Source organism: Botryllus schlosseri, chromosome 14, assembly GCF_051294905.1.
Source record: "Botryllus schlosseri isolate E-star chromosome 14, Bs_hap1, whole genome shotgun sequence".
NCBI lineage: Eukaryota > Metazoa > Chordata > Ascidiacea > Stolidobranchia > Styelidae > Botryllus > Botryllus schlosseri.
In genome coordinates, this window is record NC_137249.1 from 4,165,534 (window position 1) to 4,189,770 (window position 24,237).

At 40.6% G+C, this 24,237-nt stretch overlaps 2 protein-coding genes across 4 annotated transcripts; one reads left to right on the forward strand and one right to left on the reverse strand.

The window, feature by feature from the left end:
* The first annotated feature begins 844 nt into the window (after positions 1-844).
* Positions 845-14,719, forward strand: LOC145455514 (transmembrane protease serine 9-like). 2 transcript variants are annotated; one of them, XM_080333492.1, is made up of 17 exons: positions 845-1,404; positions 1,548-1,688; positions 4,600-4,776; positions 5,128-5,240; positions 5,859-5,991; positions 7,093-7,214; positions 7,690-7,845; positions 7,917-8,035; positions 8,171-8,303; positions 9,338-9,530; positions 9,590-9,693; positions 9,870-9,999; positions 13,122-13,216; positions 13,309-13,486; positions 13,547-13,586; positions 14,299-14,386; positions 14,486-14,719. In XM_080333492.1, the coding sequence occupies exons 1-17, from the start codon at positions 1,341-1,343 to the stop codon at positions 14,621-14,623; spliced, it is 2,124 nt and encodes a 707-aa protein (XP_080189618.1). In that variant the 5' UTR covers positions 845-1,340; the 3' UTR covers positions 14,624-14,719. The 2 variants fall into 2 exon arrangements, with proteins under 2 accessions (XP_080189618.1, XP_080189619.1); XM_080333493.1 differs by having other exon boundaries at positions 868-1,404; positions 13,309-13,474.
* LOC145455515 (uncharacterized) lies at positions 14,662-23,490 on the reverse strand. 2 transcript variants are annotated; one of them, XM_080333494.1, is made up of 7 exons: positions 22,137-23,490; positions 20,323-20,483; positions 19,829-19,871; positions 18,720-18,752; positions 18,432-18,491; positions 17,996-18,207; positions 14,662-15,654 (listed from the first exon to the last, which is right to left on the reverse strand). In XM_080333494.1, exons 1-7 carry the CDS (start codon positions 22,267-22,269, stop codon positions 15,370-15,372), a joined length of 927 nt encoding a protein of 308 aa, XP_080189620.1. In that variant the 5' UTR covers positions 22,270-23,490; the 3' UTR covers positions 14,662-15,369. The 2 variants fall into 2 exon arrangements, with proteins under 2 accessions (XP_080189620.1, XP_080189621.1); XM_080333495.1 differs by lacking the exon at positions 18,432-18,491.
* Positions 23,491-24,237: the final 747 nt, after the last annotated feature.

Below are 24,237 nucleotides of genomic sequence, written 5' to 3' on the forward strand. Positions count from 1 at the left end.
TTGTCTGTGCACCAAGGACAGATTTATGAATACATGGTCACGTCGTTCGCGGTCGTACAAGGTGCATTCATTCGAAAATCGTCACCAATGCTCTTCGCAGAGGTTCAAGATGGCTTTGCAGCAATGAGTTTTCTAACGAACCAGATCATCAATCAAATAATATACTGATTAATCAGTGATAATAAACTAGCGCAAATTAAGAGCACACATTAAAACGCATGTACAACGAGGACTATGAAGTTTTAGCGCACCACAATGAAGTACGATGATTTGGAGGAGAAATTGCCTTGTATGATTGATTTAACTGATTGTGTGACCTTGGAATTCATTCAAAAATGTGAATCTAAGATAGCGTACTTAACGTATATCGGGATCCCGATCGATACACTCGATAGTGTAGTTACTGTGCATTTAGCAAGTGTGCAGTGTATAATGAACAAACAAAAAATTGTCGGGGGTAGGATGGGGTTTGGAGGTCGTTGATACCTGATTTGTTCCCCAGGGGGGCGTTGTGTAAAAATAAGTTTGGAAAACACTGGTGTATAAAAACCGGGATCAAAAGTATCCTCGCTCAAGATATCTGGACTTTCATGAAGTCACCTTTTCAGTCAAAGCCTCGTGAAATCATGGCGGCTCCTGCATTTTGAAAGTATAATATGGAGTAGCCCAAATCTCAGCCTTCTAACCAATACAGGCTCGCGATTCTTCGCAAAGCATTATAGCATGTCTGTTGATTCCCATCACAAGACGCTATATATAGAGCTATATATAATAAAATATATAGGGTCGACTACGAAAAGTAGAGGGGATTAAAGAAGCAATCATAGTTCGAAACGTTCAAGTTCGAGAAAGAATATGGCAAGGACAAATGTCACTCCGTAAAATTTGAGATGAATTACGAGATTTCACCCTTATAGACTCAATTCAAACTACTGAGAAATGAAATCTGTTCTATCGTATTTTTGAGTTTATATTTAGTTATGCATGACCATGGTCATCATGACGCATCGTTCGAAGCACGATGATAGCCTACAATACTTTTGGAAGCAGCAGCAAAGATGGAATCTTCCACATCGTAAGGTTTCTTCCATGTGGCTGAAAGGCCCTTTTCCATGTTGAAGCGCATTTCTCATTGAGTCCCACGAAACTTAATGCATCATGATAATAATAACCGTAGTTTTCCCTGAATGGTATTGCAACGTAATGTGGTAAATTTCGTCATTGCATTCGAAATTTAGTGTTTGTAAATTTGTGGTCATTTAGTTATTAGTCGTTATCGAAGCGGGCTGCATGCCAGCTTCTAAAGATCATAGAATTATAAATATATATTGCAAGAAGATATGCTTCTCAATTTGATGGTGTTCGGTCTTGTTTGGTCCCTTGTTTTTGCTCCCGTCTCATACGGTAAGACTAAAACAAGCAGTTAAGCCAGATAGTATAAGTATCCTATATGCAGTAGAGTTTTCCATCTTAACTCCGCAGATATATTTACCATAAGAATTTATTATCACTAGAAGCAATTATAGCGAATATTAATATGATTTCAGGACAGGAATGTAAAAGACAACCGTCTCGTATCGAGAAGGGACGCAGGTGTCGGAAAAACTGCAGAGCAGATTCCGATTGCAGAGGAAAGAAGAAAATTTGTGTATGCGACGATGTTTGCGGCCTTTCCTGTTACAACCCCAGTTAGTAACAAACTAGCTTTGGACCTTTTAGCTAGGGATGGTGTGAACCTCTGAAAGGTTCAGGTTCGCGTGAACGCGAACCTTTTTGAAAGGTTCTCTGTGAACACGAACGTGAACCTCATGACGTCACGTGACGTCATATTGCTAATCCCAACCCTATCTTTCAATGAAGTGATAGCGCATATTAATATACACGATACCTAGCGAAGACTCGCAACAGGGGTTAACCCCGCTCAGAGGCCAAACGCCAGACGCCAGACGCCCCGCGGCGGCCGAATGTCTATACGGCGTTTGGCGTCTGGTTTTCTGAGACGCCGAGTAGCTATACGGCGTTTGGCGTCTGTTGTGTTCAGACGCCGAATAGCTATACGCACGAGCACGCACGAGCACTGTTGCCCGGGACAGCAGATACCTGATCCTGATTTTTATTGCATGCTATATACCCAGATGTAAATTCTGATGTTTATATATTTATTGGCGACATTTTACTGTGGTTTTGTTGCGTATTTACTAATGACTTTTACTGTGGTTTCGTTGCTTGTTTCATAGTGATTTTTACTGTGGTTCCACTGCTGATTTCTCAATGACGTTTACTGTGGTTCCATTGCTTATTTCTCTGTGACTTCTACTGTGGTTCCACTGCTTATTTCTTTGTGACTTTTTCTGTGGTTTCGTTGCTTGTTTCTTAATGACCTTTACTGTGGTATTCGTTGCATATTTCTTATTGTGGTTTCATTACATACTGTATCTACAGACTTGGGTCTGAAATTCATTGTGAGTGTACAATTATAGTGTTGTGTTCAAGTCACTACCTTCGAGTCACGAGTCATTGCACATTTTGACTCACTCGAGTCAAGTCATTTTAGCAAAGTGACTTGAGTCAAGTCATGACTCGAGTCATCCCAACACTGATATGGGGTGGTGACAGGGTTGTAACCAAGTCAATTTGACTCGAGTCATTTTCAATTCACACCGTGTCAAGTCCGAGAGCAATGGGCTGAGTCCAAGTCATGGTGTTTAATGTTCCCCCATCCAGTTCAGCTTTAGGTCACTTCTGTGGAACTCTCGGGGGTGATATCGAAGGCCTCGGATATTTCATATGTTCATTTTTCCCACTCTGAACATGTTTATTGTAACAGATAAAAGGCAGGTTTAGGGCCTATTTTTCATTTATTAGTCGTGATATACCATTCTTGAATAAGCCATAGAATGAGTAAATCCATTTGTAAGAAAATAACTCGGGTCAGCAAAAAAATTGTGAGTCGAGTTAGTAGTATAACGACAGGAGGTGATCAAATAGGTCTTTTTTTAATCTGAACAGTGAACATACAATCATTTGGGATTCTGCCAACGCTTATTATGAAAAAATGTAACAATATGCAATCTTCGGTATCATATAGTTGCGGGAGCTTAATAGTCGCGCCATGAAAGGATTTAGCCTCTGCTCAGTTTACCGAGACACCAGACGCCAAACGCCGTATAGCTACTCGGCGTCTCAACATACCAGACGCCGAACGCCGTATAGCTACTCGGCGTCTGAACATAGCAGACGCCAAACGCCGTATAGCTACTCGGCGTCTCACCATATCAGACGCCAAACGCCGTATAGCTACTTGGCGTCTCAGAAAACCAGACGCCAAACGCCGTATAGACATTCGGCCGCCGCTCGGCGTTTGGCGTCTGGCATTTGGCCTCTGAGCGGGTTTAACCCCTACTCAAGACTCGGGCCACATAATGCCACAATGCTGAAGTGCATATTGGCGTTTTAAACGTCGCTTAATGTATCAACTGAGGCAATCAAATGATATAATACTTCCATAAAATCAATATTATCCGTCGCTTTGCCAACAATTTCGATGAGGACTTGCCATGGAATATATGCTTACGCCTTACCAGTCTTGGCCAGACCGGATAATGTATTCAGCGTCTGAGTATTGCTACATTGAATTTGAGCAGAGTGTAAAACAGGGTTTCTATACTTGCTACCGATATTATCCCAATAATAAGTTGTACAGCAGTAGCCAACACCCCAATCGCACGTTTTTTTTTGTGATACATTAAACATATGAAGTCAAGATTGATTGGTTGAATAAGCATCATTCGCTGACTACATGTAGTGTATTTCGCTCGTGACGTTGTGTGATTGCGAGTCGAGCTCTCAGCAGAGAGTCGCTAAATATTCACAAACGGGAAGCTGGATATTTGGAGCAAACTTTTGTAACAAAGCAAGTGAAATTTTTGAGATTGTCAAGGTGCATATTCGTTTTGTGTTGATTTTTTCTGCTGCCATCGGCATGCACAGAGTGGCCCGCAGTCGAAATGCAATAGATTTGTACTAAAGATGTCATAATGAAGTGAAAATGGTAATATAGGCAGTGCAGAACCTATCAAGGTTCTGTTGTGAACGCGAACCTCTAAATTTCCGAGGTTCACACACAGAACGCGAACGTGAACCTCACGTTCACACCATCCCTGGCTTTTACTCACTGAAATTATATCAGGGAATTTGAAAGCAAGACGGGATAGCCTGCCTATAATTCACCGCGATTCAATGTGTAGGCCTATCTCTCTTCGAAGGCGAAATCTGGAAACCCCCTCGTGAAATAATACGGTATCAGCATCGCAGTGAATAGATATCATCGCTAATTGCATCACAGAAACTTGACAAGCATGTCTAAATCATGTAAAAATATACCTTTTACGGCTATTATATGTGTCTTCATGCCACGATCTTAGAAACTAGTTGCAATCACTCGGTCTTAACGTTGCTATGCTTATTACTCCGCAAATTACGTACTGTAAACTTAAACGCATATGACTGGCTAATCGCTCTTTCATTGTAGCGGCCGATCGATGAGACGATGACCAATAATGACCAGGTAGTAGTTCGACATCGAATGTGTAATTTCAGATTTACAATGTCCTCGAATGCCAATACCCGCACACGGCCGTGTGGTATATCGTTCCAGACGTAAGATAGGTACAATTGCCACATATGTTTGCGACGATGGATATAGTTTGGTCGGTAATGCGACAAGGCGTTGCCGATCGGATCGGAAATGGTCTGGAGAAGAGTCGAAATGCGAAGGTCAGTGTCAGTGTCAATGTTATTGTTGTTGCGTGACTATCCAATTAATCATATGGTATCTATCGGGATTGCCTGTATTGTGCAACATGTTCCGACATCCCCAATATAATTGAACGTGTGGATAAAACTAGCTTCCATATAATATGTGATACTGTTGTTATTTATAGCATATGCATTTTCTGTTGATCTCAGCATGATATACAAGGGCATATGTCCCAAATGGGCGATTATTGCTCGCCGTACATCGAGGCGACACATAACTTCATACTATACTTGTGCGAAGTTGGCGATTCGGCCGAAGACGCTATACACCATAAACCGACTTGTAGATTCAGGTTTCGAGATTTTTAGATTTCCGGAGGTGTGGGGTTAGCGGAAATCTGACGATCGAAAGAGTGGTCGGTGGCTCTGATGCAAAGCAAGGCGCGTGGCCATGGCAAGTTATATTTTTCAGGAATGATTTAGTAAGTGCATTTAGATTTAATGATAGACTGTCTGGATTTTAACACGTTTCGAGAGTTAGTAATTATATTGCACAAATTTCCCCTCGCTAAACTGATCGAATACATTTGAAAGTAGGCTATTAAGAAGTCAACCAAACGGCGAAATGTGAATTGTTCAACGAAACCCGTGGCCGAAACGCGTCAATGCTCGTTTGTTAACTTTTAGCCTTATGACCCTGACCAGAAAAGATCTATTATACTTCTAACATCCTTGAAAATGTTACGTTGACGTTGAATTGTCCACAGCTTCGTGGTGGGAAGCGCCGTTGTATTCAATAAATACGCTGCGTTGCAATAAGACCGCATCAAGGTGTAGCATATATATACGTCGATATATAGTGATAAATCGATATAAATGTTGATTATCACAGAGTGTTTTCTGGTTTGAGATAATCCATATAGTTACACATGTAACTGCTCTATAATGAGTGTACTGAAGGCATTTTACTGAGGAGGCTTACCTGCAATAAAATACCCGATCCCTTGAGGTTTCCCAAGGGCACGGTATAGATTTTTGACATTTAGTACTGAATGAAATCATTGCAAATATACCCCAAAATACCGTAAAATTTGTCTCAGGTGAAGAGTGACATTTTTGCTGGCGGCTCAATCATAAATGAGAGATGGATTTTAACGGCGGCACATGTATTTTTGCAATTTCCTGGATGGCTGCGCGGCGATAATGTCAAAAAAATGTTTTCGATGGTTGCAGGTACGATAACACAGCGATGATGCAGTGAAAATGTAGGATAGGAGTAAAAGTTTCGCTTTCTTGTGTGCTGTTGATAGACGTGTATTCAAATTGATTGATTGATCAGTATTGAAATTATAAGTGATCTGGTTTGAACCAGTCAGTAATCGCAAACAGTGAATCAGTTGTTATATACAATATACATGCTAAGATATTACTATAGCGCAGGCCCGAGGTGGGCAAACTACGGCCCGCGAGCCGCATGCTGCTCGTCACACCGTTTTGTGCTGCCCGCGAAAGCCTCAAGAAAATATAAAGCGTACTAAAAATGTAATTTTTGCAGCGACTTGGCAATACTTTTTCTTAATATATTTCCCCATGACAATGACAAATTATAGTTTTTTTTATTGCTGACCTAGATAGTTGCCTGAACTCAGGGCCCATGCATTTTCAAAGGTTTCAGTTGGTAAACATCACAGAAATTCAAAACGGAAATATCATAATTCGGATCATGAGTGCAACTCCTACAATTTTATGACTTTTATTTTTGTATTTGGGACACCGATTCGCGCGTGTGTTAGGTATAAATTTGTCATCGACAGAAGTGTTTGATATTTATATTAACTATAAATTGTAGAAGCGTATATTTGAGGTAGCGTGGTTATGACGCTGACTGTATTGTCTGTCCTGGAGGTAAATCAAAAGTAGAATCGGCATATCTATGAACAGATCGTTCCTCAGTGACTTAAATTTATATCCGGTTTTAAGAATCGGCACAGCCGCCTTTCATCCAAATTGGTTATTGAGGATGTCAATGTTTCTGACGCGTGTACGTTATCATTAAATTATTGTTTGATTTGTTTTAAATATATACATAGATATCATCTCGATAATTCCGCAGTCACTATTGAATTAAATAAAAACATTGCACTTTGGCTAATGATCCCAATTTAACATGGTGCGACCCGCGAATGAATTCAGATGTTGAATGCGGCCCGCGAGCTAAAAAGTTTGCTCACCTCTGCTATAGCGTATAGGCTGCGCCTACGCTGCTAGTAATCGGACATTCGCAATACGTTGCATCGTAGTCGTAGTGAGATTCCTTCATGCATTCCTTCCCAGGAATGACAGAGTTTCCTGCTGACGGACAAGCATTCCCCAAAGAATCAGTCAAGATCTTTCCAAAACACGTGATCCCCCACAACAAATTCGACCCTCGAAAAGACACGTTTGACATCGCTCTTGTAAGTTTCATCAATAATTATATGACTACAATGAGAGGTACCGCCCGAATGAATAAATTCGTCATTCAGCTAATCGCTCTATAGTAAGTTCACGATCAATATACCGATCCGGGTAAGCGGTGTCTTGAAAAGTCTAGAAGTGCTACAAGTCGGCGGCTACGGAATCATAACACAGAATATCGGCCTGATGTAAAGGATCAATTTAGTCGAATATCACCATGAATACCACAAACGACAACAACATGTTAGGAGAGGTATGGTACAATCCCGGTATATTCATGTACTATGACTGAATCAACCAGTCAAGGAAGGATATATGAATGACGGATTGACCGTGGATGTATATACCACATCCCTTGCAGCATGCATGACTTTACAGTGTACAACAAACTATAATCCGCAATTTAAAGCTTTTTAGTAGCCCCCGTTTGTCATATGAAGTCCTATTTTTAAAAAACTGTATAATGTGTCGCAGGTCGAGGTTGGAATTGTACTACGCATGTCACGCAACGGCGTATTTGAAGTTGGCGGTTACGGGACGATACCATTCTCTTTCCACATACGGCCCGTTTGCTTTCCCTGCACCACGCTACCAGGTGCCGATCATACAGAAGAAGGGGATTGCATCGAAGTATACCCCATTAAAACGGAATGTCATTCGGTAAACATGAACACTGATTGCATAAAATTGTCGCATCACAGTTACCAAAGCGCCCAAGTCGGAACGTTGTCGTGACTGGATTCGGAACGACAAACACCGAAAGTTTAGTGTATCCCAATGTCCTGCAGGAAGGAATGCTATCACTGCTGCCCCAATCAAGGTATAGAACAACTTTGTGCTGGAATCGTCATTGTTGTTTGCCATTAGATACTAGCCTACTTAGATAGATTTACATTCTTAATAATCAGTATTCGAGAATTCAATGCATAATTGTTCAACTGTTGCTTCCTTTGAGATGTCTTGGCATTCTAAAATCGGCGAATTCCCCGAAATTACTGTCCATGCCACCGGGAATCATTTGCGCAAAAGGACAACAGCGCGGTACCGACGCATGTTATGGGGACAGCGGAGGACCGCTTGTGGAGTCGGTACTGTGAATATTTATATGTAATGATTGGATAAATGGACATACATAATAATGTTATCACCATGCTGCAAAGTACAGAGAAATATTTGAATGTTTGAATGTTTCTCCGATGTCGTTCTGCCGATTCGATTCACACTACCGGTACAGTAAAGGCAGCGATAAAGAGGCCCAGTTGATGCGACAACGCATGGAGACTAGAGGTCGACCGATATTGATTTTTACAGGCCGATACCGATACCGATATATCGGCTCACTCACAAGGCCGATACCAATATCATAGGCCGATATTAATATGGCAAGAGCAGAGAACAATTTCACCAAAAATATTATATATTAGGCAAGATGGCACTTGTACATGCCACAGAAAGCTGAACAACAAACGAGAAAACTGAAATTGAAAAGAATTATTGCTTAATTGTGCACAGTCGATGAAATTTGGGATAACCTAAAAAGCAAAATATGATACAGAATTGCAGATCAGTCCAAAAAAGGTAGATTGTAATGCAGGAAGCATAGTTTCTCTGCATGCTCACCCAGCTAAACTCGTCCTGCAAAGGTAAATCTGTCATATATCGCCCTTTGCGTCATCGATTTCTTGAGATTGAGAACACGGAGCATTGCATTTCCGAAATTTTTGAATTTTTTTAAAATATAAAATATCGGCCGCGATATCGGCCTTCATAGGCCGATATCGATAATCGGGAAAGCTCTAAATATCGGCCTCGATAATCGGCCATGTCGATAATCGGTCGACCTCTAATGGAGACCCCGTCGATATCGCTTCGTTCTCTATTTCATATAACAAAACTGACAAAATCATTGGTTGAATTCAAATGAAGTATAAAATCTGATTTGATCTTACTGATTTGAACTGCAGCCATATATAGGCCTACCTTCAAAGGTTCCGCACCACGAGGCATTTACAACAACAAACCATTGAAATATTCTATACGGAATTTAATTATCACAAATGTTTTCTTAATTCATCATATGCATGTTTCAATGATAGTTTCGTTCTTATTCGTCCAAAATCAGGTAAAGATAAACACGAAAGAATCGCGTTGGACCCAAGTTGGAATAGTGAGTTTTGGTTTCGGATGTGGCGGGAAATCTCCCGGATTTTACACGGCACCGGGCCAGTATCAAGATTGGATTCAAAAGCATACAACAGCCGAGAGAAAGATAGTCAAACCAACTAGTATTAGCACTACAACTCCTGTTGTATCAGGTATATGACACGCCGTTTACAGTATATGTATGACAAACCGAGTCAAATTATCGCAACAGTGATGCCTGATGCAAAATCCAAATGCCAACGACGGATAATTTTAAGTGGCGAAAAACTGTTTCCTTGGAGGGTTTCAATTCTAAAAAAAGATGCGACGGATACAGTGAGTATATACGCCACCTATATTGCACTATGAATGGTCTTGCAGTTGCAGTGAAACGCCACGCTGCCGAAACTGTTTAGTGCTTAGCCTAATACTTTTCCCGCATGTATTCTGGATCTGGAGAATCGTCTCTCCATTCACTGGTAAGAATTCGGTGATGCCTTGTATCATTTCAGAGCGTTCGTGAAAAAGCATTCCGCCCAGTGGCGGCAGGGATTATATTGAATGACAAGTGGATTCTTACAGTGGCTCATTTATTCGTTCCCTATCCGTGTTCCAGCTGTATATTGCTCAAATTTGGTATTGGTGAGTGAACATACAGATTTAGCTATGATCGATATGATGCGTATAGTATATGAGTAATCAACGGATGACCATTGGCATACGCAGCGCACGTGTGCGTAAACGGCCCATCTCACGTACCATTTGTTTATGTTGTAATTAAGTGTAATCAGCGTATCCAAATCCCATTATTGGAAATACCTCCGAAATATCATTGTTTATTTATTAGTTGCAGTAGCCCCCAAGTGGATTACATGTACTTCTGAGGCTCATCGCGGGTAATTAGCAAAATCGCCCGAATTAACTTATGTATCCCTGTGTATGACTATATTCGCTTTTGTTACAGCATGTACGTAATCAGATTTCACTGCTTTATTCCCATTCACGGGAGAGGTGATTCAACCTTTACTATAGCCGGCGGAACACTTATAGTAATACGCAAGCGTTCGCGGAACCCCAATTTTTCATATAAACAAAAATCTACCACATACCAATACATTGCTATATAGCAGTGCGGTTCTTTAACTTTTTGGGCCACGACCAAAATATGAGTTTATTAGCATCCCGCGACCCAACCCTCACACAAAAAGAATGCATTTTGAATATTAGTATGCTACGTTTTTACGGGCACTATCAAGCATGTGTGCGCATGCGCACACGATTTCAAATTGGGGTGTATTATTTTCCTGTGCGGGTCGCATTTGTACTGAATTTTTCGTACTTGGGTTGATCTCGAAATACCTGTGTCTCACCGTCCCGTATCCGCTCGTTGCACATCCCTACACTAAAGAATCCCTACGGTCTCCGGCGGTGTTTTCCGGAGAAACGAATGTCGGAGAAATCGTATCAATAATCAGACCAATTTGTGTGTAGTCCATACATAGGTCGACACTTTTTAATAATCCAGCCATATTGTAGTAACGATTTTTTTTTTGTCTCGCTTATTGGCTATAGTACCCGCTATAGTACACAATGACCTCAGTCCTCAGATATGGACAAACTAGGCAAGTAAATCTCACGAAGAGCGAATAAATTTTTTGTTGCAAGAAATTCAACAAATACAATATACACGTTAAAAGATCGGCGAGGTACCGTCGCGACCCAAAATTATACCCTTCGCGATAGGGTTACCATATTTTGGAAATCTGGAAATAGGACGCTTTTTTCAAAATTTTCAGACTTACAATACTGGAGTAAAATCCGGAAAAAATGGTAAATTTTTACCCGAGTTTGTCGTTGGTTGACTATAAAAAAAGATGTAATTTTTCTGGTTCAAGTCCCGATAGAGCCGCCGGACCGTTATTCGAGCGCTGATTTCCTATATATCACAGTCCAATTTTCACGTATATTTAACCTAACTTTTCAAAAAAGAGGTCAAATTCTCAAAAAAGAAAACATTTAGGCGCCCTTCGAGGACATTTTCAAAAAAGTCAAAAAAGAGGACAAATCCTCTTAGAAAGAGGACGTATGGTAGCCCTACTTCGCGACCCATACTTTAAGAACCCCTGCTGTGTTATAGGCCTACTTGTAGAGATTATACTATAGCGTGCAAAAGGAACTGTTAAATAGTATATTCATATTGAAATGAACCCGAATATTTTCGGCTGACACTCACATGAGTAATCGTCAGCAACCAGGAGAGAAGATATATGACTTCACCAGCATGAAATTTCGAACACTGGTGACGTCATACTTTCTGCTACGATTGTTGATATACGATCTTCTTTTGAATTCCCTACTAGTTGCTGACGATTACCCCTGACGAGTGTCAGCCGAAGATATTCGGGTTCATTTCAATATGATTATATACTATTCAATTGTATATTGAAGTTCTGTATCCCCAAGAAGCTATTCAAAAGGAACTGGGCATAAACAAGGTGTTAAATTTAAAACCATTAAAATATCATTTTCCCGCGGAACGAAAGCATTATAATGAATATTTATCGCCAATCAGTGTAACTTCTGCTGTTAGCTTTCAGATACCAGGCCAGAAATGCGAGTCTTCACTTTGGAAAGTTTTATCGTATTATCAGGTCTAAACGAAACAGCGTGATACCAATTGCTTATATATACTGGACATAGATTAGGCATTTCTAAAGGACGGGATTTCGATATTGAACCCCAAAAACCCTGCGTAAACCACTCGCCACCACAATAGTCGCAAATCAACTACTATATACTACTAATCAGGTCTAAAATTGCCTGCAACAAATGATGGCCAAGACAGCGGTGTTATCAGAAATCATATGTATGAATTGACCTCCAAGGAGCCCATGAGACTGACTGCAGTCACCCTCAGTGAACAGCTGGTGTTCCATGGAAATCCGGTTAAGAACCACTGAACTAGAGTATGTTGCATTATAAATGATTGTCTTTCCCAATTTGTAATCAGAACCAGTGAACGGATATAGTAAATAACATTGGGAGCAGTACCCAGCCTTTTACCAGGGCTGTAACCAAGTCACAAGGCTCCGAGTCACAAGACAATCTCACTTTTACAGTTTTGACTATAGAGTCAAGTCGAGTCATTTTCAATTCACCATCGAGCAATGTTCCCTTTAATTTTTGACGAGTATGCGCACACTCACCAACACTCACCAACTCATCCTTGGACAACTGTGCGTAACGAATAAAAAAGGTAATCATTTCGGAGCTTAGAGGGAACATTGCCACCGAGTCAAGTCCGAGTCCAAGTCATTGTGTTGACTCCTCCAGTTAAAGTCTTGTTAACCCCGCTTTTTATAACTATGTTTGGTGATGTCGAATGGTTCGCATTTATAATATAGTAATTTCCCTCTCATTTAGCAGTATCTGGTTGCATTTTCAAGTAGGCCTACCGGAAATCCCAATGGTGTGGTTACTTTATTATTCTTCGAAATTACAATGATATGTCGGTCATGGCCGTCTGAGTCTCGAGTCATATGACTTTTTTCGAGACATGCGCAACGACACAGATTGACACAGATACAGATTGACTCGAATCGAGTCAAGTCATTTCCGTATTTTGAGAAAATGACTCGAGTCAAGTAGAGTCATCAGAAAATCGTCACTCGAGTCGATTCGTGACTCGAGTCATTACAGCCCGGCCTTCTACGTAAGACTACAAGTACTTTGCTCCGTTTCTGAAAGATCGCGATTGCTTTTAGGTGAACAACATACTCGGGCACCGCTTTATTGGATCTCGGCCATTGTTGTTCACCCGAAATTCAAACGTGCCCCATTGGACTACAACGCAGCTCTGGTAAGACTGATCAGTGATCAGATCACTCTTCGAATCGTTCGTATTTTTGAAACCCTATTGCATACCGTCATCTGTATTAATCATTGCCACAGATGAAAGCTGGATCACCGATGCGGTTCAATGCTCGCGGGTGGTTTCCAGACGGCTCGCTGCCAAGCGGTAGAATCCCGTTCAACAGCAACACGCAACCCATATGTGATAACTGCATGACTGGTGGTATAAAAACACTGATGGATGAGCCATTTTGCGACGTCGCCGGTGAATATATTGGTCACTATTCAAACTCATCCCTAGGCACACTACCAAAATATACTTTTCTCTCTGTAACAGCACCGAAAGACAGCTCAAACTACAGACTGGCGCTATCTCGGTAAGATAGTTACATATTCTAAAACAGCTATTTTCCAATACTACACAGTAAATATATGGGGGAGACTATATGTATTTACCATGGCGTATAAGCAGTGGTGGCCCTACGAACGGGGGGCCCTGGGCGAGACTTACCGGGGGGCCCCCTATAAGTATATATCCGTAACTTATGGGGGGCTCCGCCCCCCAGACCCCCTTTCCGCATCGGTTATTGTTATCTATCTTCCACCACCGCAAAGGTTTGCCCAGGTGCTGGATTCGGCCATGTCTATTTTGCATGTGTGCAAGGATAGACTACATCAAAACTAAGTAATTCTACCGCATGCAGAGACGTGATGATTATCGGGATACGGGACTTTTCTAACAAATGCAGTGATTTGATGATGATTGACACATCTGTACCGAATCATATTCTTGTTTGGTGCACGGATTTCCATGTTTATTCGTCATTCTCCTTGAAAAAAGCGCAAAATCCAAATAGGGGGGCCCCTTCGACCAGGGGGGGGCCCGGGCGACCGCCCACCTCGCCCACCCCAAAAGCCACCACTGCGTATAAGGTCATCGGCGCACTCAGAACCCTCTACACCCGTAAAACCATTCCCAATGAGGATTTGTGTATTTGACTCTCGTCTATCTGATTCGCACGCTATGGTGGGTAAATCGAAGAAATACATGATACTAGTTTATAGTGTATAGGGCTCGTTCTTTTTCAGTGTGAACTGCAGTCGGGAGTTGGAGGACGTATTTTGCGCACAGGGGCCAGCCTGTGACATCCTACCTGGAGAACCGGCTTATTTAGAGGTAACTCGTGACCTAGTGAATGTGTTGCACTATAGAAAACTAACCTACGTAGGTTAGTTATCTATAGTTCTACAGTTAAACCTTTTCTTCGTCTTACAGAATGACGCAAACAAAAGGCGCGATGTTTCTGTTGTCGGCCTGTTTTCATACACAATACGATGCGAAAAAGGACGGAGCGGCACCCACGCTTTTACGGATATTGTCAGAATCAATGATTTCTTGACAAAATTTCATTAATACATTTTCCTTTTTTTTCTGAAATACTTGCACAACTGTCAGCGTATATTGTTAGTATATTTGTCGCAGCACATAATAAATGAAATGCATATCAAATACCACATTGCTAGTTGAAAATAAACGTTGTTGACGTATGTGGGGACAAGTTTTAAAAACATCGCATGTGCACTGTACAGTAATGGAAAAATCAAATATAAACTTTCAACCGCAGTATACTCATCATTACCGTAAGAGAGAACAAAACATAATTGCAATCTATTCGATGGGGAATAAGTATGTAAGTTGCATGATGCCATATTATGCGTGCATGAAATTACTGACCTATACCCGCAGCGTGACATTACTGTGGTCCGTAATGAAGTACTTTTACTTTTGAAAATGCTTCAGTAGATTTTTGCCTACTTTACTTACTGAAGTGGTTGTGAATTTAGACTGCTTCCGCGTCACGGTTTTCCGTTTGTCAGGCAAAACTACACTTATAGAATGCTCACTGTTTGACTTACTCGTAAATCACTACTACTTGATGAGAATTTCACCACCATCTCAACTGCAGTAACAGCCATGACTACTTTGACCACCTCTAAGTATAACCGCCAAAACCGCACTAATAAATATCATTGTAATAACGAGCTACGTCACAGTATAATGTCACAAGCATTCTGCTGACTTTTTGGCGTCACAAAGCGTACTTTTTGGGTAGGACGAAATGGGATCCTGATGAGTTGACCATAACAGTATTTCACTAATCATGAGCTCGAATCCAAGTCGCTGGTGGAATCAAGAGATGGCAAATCTGTAGCAACATCGCTATCATAATGGAATCCATTATCCCAAGGCTTTTCGCATAAAATCCCTTGGGTTTTCTCCCGGGTTCTCGGGTTGAGGTTCATGAACCCTGTCTCCGTCGAATTAGGATTTTCGTCACTGCGCAGGCAAAGGTTCACAGCGTCGGGATCCTTGCCGGGATATCCTGGGAGCCAATGCAAGGTGTTGTCCGACTTGTCGTGATTGTGAAAGAAAATTTCTTCCGTCTGCAAAATCGTACACACAAAATTGGTACCGTTGCTCGCGCAAAATGAGTCCATCGAATCGTCGATTACATGTTTTACTCGCCACATCGACACAACCGCAACGTCCAATTTAGGATAGGATATTGAGGTATCTGTTCACAATCGCCGTGTATTGTATAGGATTTGGTTTCTGTATTGAATATTCGCGAATGAATTAGTCACTTGCTGACATTATATCATATCACTCGATTGAATATTGCCAATATTTACTTCTATATTCACGTGTAGTGTACAGCACCGCACACAGTGTACTGTACTACACATGTACGTAACTATAATTTGTTTGGACGACCAATTGCATGAATTGAAATTGAAATGGCACATGATATGTATGATGATATTTAAAATAATCAATATTAGCGAGTGTGCGCTAATGAATAATTCACTATATGTGTTTATAAATTTTAACACTACAAAATCAGCATGAGATATACATACATCAACTTGAATTAATTTATAAGAGTGCTAATCGAGATCATCAAGATGAGATAATGGCCGTTCTTCAACTGACGAAACCACAGAACGATATTTAACCAATAGCTGTTGCCCGTGTGTCTTGGAGACGTGCGGTTGCCAAATGTACTAGTAGACGCGAAAATAGATCTCTAAAAGCACAGAAGTATACCCGGCGGCCGTGGACCCAACAATTAGAAATAACCGAGATTTTGACGACATTTACTTATGCGGCAATAAAATGCTTCGGGTACCAAACTATTTACGCGCCCTTATTTGTTTATTGAGTTTTGCGCGAAAACGAACAACATTATTTTGGTGACGTGGCTGCGGTTTTCTCAGTATAATAAATTCCAGATGGAAGGTACATTAGTGTCACGTGAAAACGTGTAGGCCTACTGTACATATACAACAGCGATATCTAGAACTCTAGATGTCCCTGATATACAACGATACCATCACGAATCATGTAATGCAGGGTTGGCCAGATGTTTCGGCCAAAGGGCCACATGATCTTTACGAACCATTGCGCGGGCCACTTGGATGTTGATGACCTTTTTTAATAGTCCGACAGAAGCGAACCGGATTAAGTAACGGTGAAAATAAGCGTTAATATTGCTACGTATCAAAATCGATAACAATTATGTCATGAAAATTCAGTGTGCAGTTATATCCTAGCCTCTATGACGCGAAAATTTTTCTAGGTTAATAAAACATTTCGGTGGGTCGCCTCTGTATACCGCTGGGCTCATTTGGCAAGGTAAGGCAAGGCAAGGCAATATCGAAGGTTTCCGCGAACATCTATCGTTTTATGCCAAGGTTTCATCGCCGAGGATCTTTCTGCGAGTGCTGACGAGAAGTCGCATGTTGGTCAACACGTTCTCTCATATTTGCGAGTATAGTTGGACTCAATTATGTAAATTGGCATTTTCAGGAAGGGACATACCAATACTAAAAGTAAGAAATCGAGTGATGATAAATCCCGCGAAGTCCTAAAAAATATTTCAAGTCAAATAAATCTGCCACGAAATATTCTACGAAGATCTACGAAAACTGTGGTTGGCCCGTGGCTATACACCAATGCGTCGAAACTAATTAACATCGTAAATTTCGCTGTCGGGCTTATCAAATTTTCGGTTCAAGTTCACAATAGATTACCTGGGTAATTTAGTTTTTGATAATATAACCAAATTCGAAAATTATATCACGGTCCACTCAAATCTTTCTCGCGTGTCACGGGTTGGCCATGGTGGCCATGGTGCACCTATGATGTAATGTATGCGGTTATTAGTCTCCTCAGAAGATATTGCGTTTGAAATAATATATTCTTATTGAAATAAACTCGAATATTTTCGGCTGACACTCTACATGGGTAATCGTCAGCAACTAAGTAGGGAATTGGAAAGAATATTAGCCAAGTGAGATTTATTGGAATAACACGCGCATCACGCTCAGAGGAAATCTCGCCCTTGACTCATGCCCTGAAGCTTGATGAAGCTCATGAATTCCGCTATTGGCAAACACTTATTGGAGAATTCTGTTTGTGCGAAAAATTATCGAGACGATAGATTTTGCGTCGATTAGCCGTGATGAGTGTCAGACGAAAATACTCGCGTGTTTATAATATAAATATATTATTCAATTGTATATTGAATTTCTGTACCTCCAAGAATATTTTCATATTGCATTTTGTACTATATATGATGTTGTAAGTTTTATAATATAAAATTGAAACAGTGACGTCAATTCATAGATGTAACTATTTAGAAAAGGAATGTCATCTACAACCACGCGATGTAAATGTTTGTTATATGTACAAGTAGTAGTGAAACAATACAAAACTTCTAACCTCCGGGTCTCGTGTCATCCCGAGCCAAACCGAAGTTACGTTGATCGACGAATACCGCCGAATTAACTTCAAGATACTGTCATAGTTATCTCCGTATACATTTCCGGGCTCTCCCTCTTTGTCAAGGCAACTCGCAACGGACTCTATGTAATTAGACCCCGCAAATGCAGATATCCAGTAGCAGGACAATCCAACGTATACCTCACAGGGATCTGTGAGAATTTTATCACAAAATCCACAATATATATCAAGTAATTATAGATTACATGTCTGATACATATCTACATTATTCACACTTAGGTCACAATATACCTTAAATACTTGAAAATATATTAAGTATCACATCCAGAAGAATAATTCGAATTATATCCTTATAAGAACGTTCTCAAGATCATGGTTGGAAAAGTCAATAACTAGCTGAAATAAAATAACTTACGAGTATCATTCGCCGTTGGTTCGTCAAAATATTTATCGAGCGAATTTTTTTCGATATCGTCTGTTGTAAAGAATATATTAGTCACAAATCAATATCTGTTTATACAAGATTGCAGTTTATAATTTCGAAAAATATCATTCAGTTTTGAATAATCTTTCTTGGCTACGAATTATAGGATCTCCGATCGATAGGAAAAATGTGCATGCAATCGAATCGTTATTCACTTGTCATTACAGATATAAAGCCCTTTTATGAGTAGGGGTCCACGTGTCGCATGCGACAACTTACCTCTTAGTTCCAAGTGGAATTGAGAAGACTGATCTAAACACGAGAGAAATAGTATTGGAAGGCTGTCACACTGTCACTGTCTAGTGTCTATAGACATATTCACTACATCTCGAAACTGCATTTCACAATACACGCTCCACGAAATTGTTTGAATATCACTAATCCCCCAAAGGCAGGGGCGGGCAACTTCTCCAGTCCGCGGGTCGGATTGCTGAATCGATATATTATTCGCCCATTTATCCACGTATACAAGGAACAAATCGTATTTAATGAATGTATTTTAACGACAGCAATGTCAATTCAAAACCATTTCTCGCCGATAATGACGAAGACAATGTGGATTTGTGAATAGCATTGTTATACAGGCGCCGTCATGTCTGCTTCCAACTGCTCAATGAACAGACGGTGCCATCCTAAATTAAGATTTCAAGGCGTTCGATTAGCCCGGTTCCCAAAATTTACCAAGATATCAATTAATTAGGGTTGAGTAGGTGACGAGATAGCGTCGTTGTTCATGTTCAACTGTGTTGCCTAATTAATCTCGATATTGAATTCATAAGGCCCGCGACCAGTTTTGAGTTAACGACCCTTGGCATGGGTGGTGCCTTAGGAAAGCCTAGAAGTGTGCCGTGCTACAAGTCGGCGGTTACGGATTCAAAAATAAGATATATCAGCCTGGTGTAAATGATTATGATCATTGTAGTCGACAAACACCATGATTACCACAAACGATATTAGGGTTGAGTACATCGTAAATGCCGATAATGCAAGTCTTCTCGCTTCGACGAACTTACGCATAAGCTCCACTCTCGCACGCTGCGGATACACGTATATAATGACATACAGCCACTAAAATTTGACGTAGTAAGCAAGTAGTGGGGAATCTCAGCAGACTGGGGCGGCGGGCCACATTATCATGTAAGATGGAAAACTGTACGCGGGCCGGATCCGGCCCGCGGGCCGTATGTTGCCCGCCCCTGCCCAAAGGGATAGTGACTCCGCAGTCGAAATTGTAGTATAGTAAACGAAATACCAATTCAGCAAAGTTCAATCGTGGTTTACGTGCCGTTATCGATGGTACGTTGTAAGGGCCCATAACAACAACAAACCTGATGACGAAGATGTCTGGGCAGCTGCCATATTGTCGCGAGTCTGAAAAGAACGAAATACCTAATGTTCATATTGAAACAGATTACAGCGGATGCATTTCCATAACACCGTGCTCAATGATTTTGTCCCAACTGTCTTGTTCTGGAATTACACAATGACAATTTTGATGGCTTTCGTTTCGAAATAGTTATCAAGTAATAGCGTATACGATTACTGTTATTGTTTCAAAATGAAGGAGTAAGAATAGTCCTCGCCAGATACAGGTAAAACAAGGATAGGTAACTTCTTACTGACTGAAATCTAGAGACAACGCCACAATCGCATGATTGACTCACTCAATAAAAGTGCATTAGTGTGAGCACGTAAATGTAAATGTGATAGTGATTATTAGATCCATTCAATACCGGTATGGCTTACGTGATTGTGATTTTATACTTCCAAAATGAGCAAAAACGCGTCGTAGCTTTGTGAAGGACAATGAAACGTTTCTAACCTGCATGATTAACACAAAGTTTGTTGCTGTGAAGATGAATAGTATGATGACAACGATGAAGATAACCAGCAAGCAAACGTAGATTTTTCGAACTGCCTCAGCTAACGTTCGGTTCGCAATTTCTTGCTTCTCGATGTCTCGCTGATCGGTACAAGGGCGATCTACAGGAATACGTGGCGAATCTTGAAAGCCTTGCCCGCTAACCAATATTCACCGCGGCGACGGCGTATTTGGGTAAGATTTCGGGCTTATCGGAAAAGAAAATTGAAAACTGATACAGGAATTCGCAGTAGTAGGCCTACAGTGAAAATGGAGTGAACCTTTCCCAGTGAGGCCAGGCGCGTCTCAAACTTGAAGATGCGGGCGTTATACGAAATTTGGAACAATTATTTTGACAATTTAGATTCATGAAATAGAATTTCGCTGATAATATCTGATAGTATCGCTGATATTACCTGTGTGTGATTATAATCTGTAAATTTTCGATGGGAGTATATAGGAGTAAGAAATCTTCACGTTGAATTATTTTGGTGAATATAATACATAGAGCGACCAAGTATGTTACCAACAATCCATATCGGACTGGCGATTGCTTTACGTCAAAGTAAATTCTCGAACTCAACAAAGCACAAAACCTTGTCGATCCGAAAAATGTCGCTTACTCCGTGCCCGACTTGAATAGTAAATTAACGTTGGCGTCCAGAATTTAGCAGCAGGTGTGAATGTAGTGACGGTATCATACGTCAAGTTTCGGTAGCTTTGGCGACATCGAATCGATAATATTTTGTTACAATAGAACCAAACTATTGTAGTAAGTCACTTGAAGGTCGCAGATGAAACTGGTCGATTTTGATGAACGGCAAAAGCAAAGATGGTGTGTTAGATAACACGAAAATCCTCTTCACACCGTCATATTGCGTTAATCTCGCAGATTAATCCGTACATTTCATGACGATTGCAACAGTTCTTGTCGCTTTTTAATCTCTTTTCGAAAATATTTGCGGATTTCAGAGACACCGCTGGCAATTAAGGTCATCATCAGAGACTAATACCCACGCTTCCCGAGAGACTTCATGCGCAGTCTACCTACAGGCGTGATATCGTGTCTTTAATCCGAAATGTCTCGTAGCCCCGGAGAAATTACTTAGCATGAAAAGTGGGAAAATAATGAATAATATGAATCTTATATACTCTCTACTTATGATTCATACGATGTTACATTAAAATTGCAGAAACAACAACGCAATTTTTCACTCCCAGTATTGTTATGAGTGTGGTAACAAATTTACATTATCTAGTTGTCTAACTAGACTAATTAGAGCGAAATATCTAATTAATAATATAATATAATATGAATAATATAATATAATTATGAATTAATGGTCTAATTTCAATCTAATTTCTGAAATGTTTCTATGCTCTACTTTAATACCTGAACATGCTACAGCAGTTGAACTGTTGAGTGCGAAACGAGCCAAGCTTGGTGTACAGTATTACAGACATGTGCCATTCTCATACTTGAGAATAAACTCTGGTTTGATACGAACTGAACTTGGTTCAATTTCAAAGTATTCGCGAGTTCAGTTATTTTTATTAGAATTTGATTCGAAGAAAAACTGTGTAGTTATAATTCTAATTTGGGAAAAACTGAGTAGATATAATTAGAATTTTAGTCTAATATAAAATAAATGTTTAGCTATATAATTATAAATCTAATCGAATTTGGAGAAGCTGAAAATTTTCCGGTTGACAAACTCTGGATGGAACATGATAAGATATAATCAGACACACGTATTGGCGAATTTCACACCTACCTGCGTTCTTATTGCAGTGACCATCAGGGTTTCCTTCCCCTAACTCCACCATTCCTTCACCGCTCCTCTCTACCTTTTCCTTTTCTACCGAATCTTTGAATCTCGCATAGAGACCATTGTCGGCACGCAGCATGTTACAAACAACAGAGGCAACAGCACACACGGTGTGCAGCGTGCACCTACTTTACTACAACGGTAATAAGGCAAATAAGATCAGTCAGAGATACGCATCTTTTACGGGTCGCGCGTGTCTCGAGTTAATTACTACGTTAAGAGCTACTTTGTCATTTCAAGCACGGGCCTGTTACATGACGCAATTTTTCTAAAAGTGTGACTGCAAAGTGTGGAAGTGAAACCAATATTCCAGACTAGTTTGAACTTGATCATCCCATGTCCTATTTTACCGCGACCCTTCGAACTTGAAAACGCATGATCGACAAAGAATATGCGACAAAATACCGATACACATACAACACATCATCGCGACACCCCAATGTCTTATTTGCTAAAATAATGCGAACACAAAAATGGAGTTTGCTAATCCCACTGATAATGCCGCAAGAGATGGGAAAAGAACAGACGCGTTTACCTAATAGCCTACATCGCTGTGAGTAGCGTATGATAAGTTCCATTGCTGTAACACCAATGGGATGTAGTTTCATGTCCAACATCAGAGTCCCCACCCAAGTGTTAAAGCATTACTATCTGGCTCCTAATCGACATCCAAACTACAACGTACGATGTCTTGCAAAAGTCTATATAGAACGAAATTGGATCGCGGGCTGGTGGTCAGGAATCATACTAATGAATATCGGTATGGTGTCAAATCTGCGTAAAAGTCAAAACACCATGAACACTAACCAACGACAACAGCACAGCACATCTTCAATGCACGATGTGACAACTGGCAAGTAGCTATATACTACTAATGGGAGAGTTAGTGCTAGTCTAATTCGTCACGCATCATAATATGATAGCACTGGCAACTGATCCTCTGAATTGCAACATTTGTATGGCTAAGCTGACGAACCAAATACTAGCGTATAAAATCGGAGACACATCATCTAATATTGACTATAAGTCTGTTTTTATAAATCCCAGCGATCTGCGATGATGGGATGACCACAGTGCAGTCATTCTCACTATTATGTTGCGTAAAGCAAGTGCCTTTTTTAATTCTCTGAACTTGTTTTGTTTCAATCAGTTGAATCAGAAGAAATAGCCTAAACGCCCATGACAGGGCGACTTCTGTCACAAAAATGTTTTGCTCCTGACCCTCGTTGAATCGTCTCCGTTGTTTTCGACAATATAGGATACTGCAGAACCGAGGGCGAAACAAATCACATAGACTAGGCTACTTTTGTATTTTGATATTAAGCTCATATATCGTGCTGTAAGCAATTCGATGGGCCTACGAAAGTTATATCGGGGCCTACGATAACTTAAGTTATCGTAGGCCCCGGTTATATACACCATACAAACGACGCATAAGCCACTATATGCAACGCATAAACACTGTCCGAATTCATTTTTCACAAACACATCACTCAGCACCACTAGCAGTTCATGGACGCGTCCTGTAACTCAGATTCGGTATATATACACCAATGTTTATAATTCAAAATATCATGAAGATTATTCGGAGAATATGTGTCCCTCACGGCTAAATGTTCATAAAGCCGGAGCCGAGTACGGTTATTTTGGATACAGAACGAATGGTTTCTATAGTTCATTCGAACCAGCGACCGAACCGCACTCACAACAACTGCTTCTGTCTACATGCGATTATGACGAAGTTGCGTATGACACAATCTCGCCAATATTTGGTAAATCCTTTCGAAAGCGATATTTACGCGACAAATACCCTATAACAGAATTTTAACGCATTTTTAATCAGACAACGTCCATGAAATCAGAGCCTTCTCGTCTTACATTACAACGAGCACACAGTGTGTTAGAATGGCTTCTTATTAATCAGAATAATACGCCATCCAATCAGGAACATGACACACGAGGGAATATTTCGGAAGGACAGATTCTTGAAGCAATCGATACATGCGTAGAACAGGGATATCTAGATATCTCTGGTGTAGAATGTGTG

Excerpts from the sequence above, each read along its gene's own strand:
- LOC145455514 (XM_080333492.1), top strand. The coding sequence starts at position 1,341 with ATGCTTCTCAATTTGATGGTGTTCGGTCTTGTTTGGTCCCTTGTTTTT. Across the intron at positions 7,215-7,689 it reads ACACGTTTGACATCGCTCTT|GTCGAGGTTGGAATTGTACT; the intron begins GTAAGTTTCATC and ends AATGTGTCGCAG. Across the intron at positions 9,694-9,869 it reads AAAAAGATGCGACGGATACA|AGCGTTCGTGAAAAAGCATT; the intron begins GTGAGTATATAC and ends GTATCATTTCAG.
- LOC145455515 (XM_080333494.1), bottom strand. The coding sequence starts at position 22,269 with ATGCTGCGTGCCGACAATGGTCTCTATGCGAGATTCAAAGATTCGGTA. Across the intron at positions 20,484-22,136 it reads TCACTGCAATAAGAACGCAG|ATCGCCCTTGTACCGATCAG; the intron begins GTAGGTGTGAAA and ends GTATTCCTGTAG. Across the intron at positions 19,872-20,322 it reads ACTTTGTGTTAATCATGCAG|ACTCGCGACAATATGGCAGC; the intron begins GTTAGAAACGTT and ends CGTTCTTTTCAG.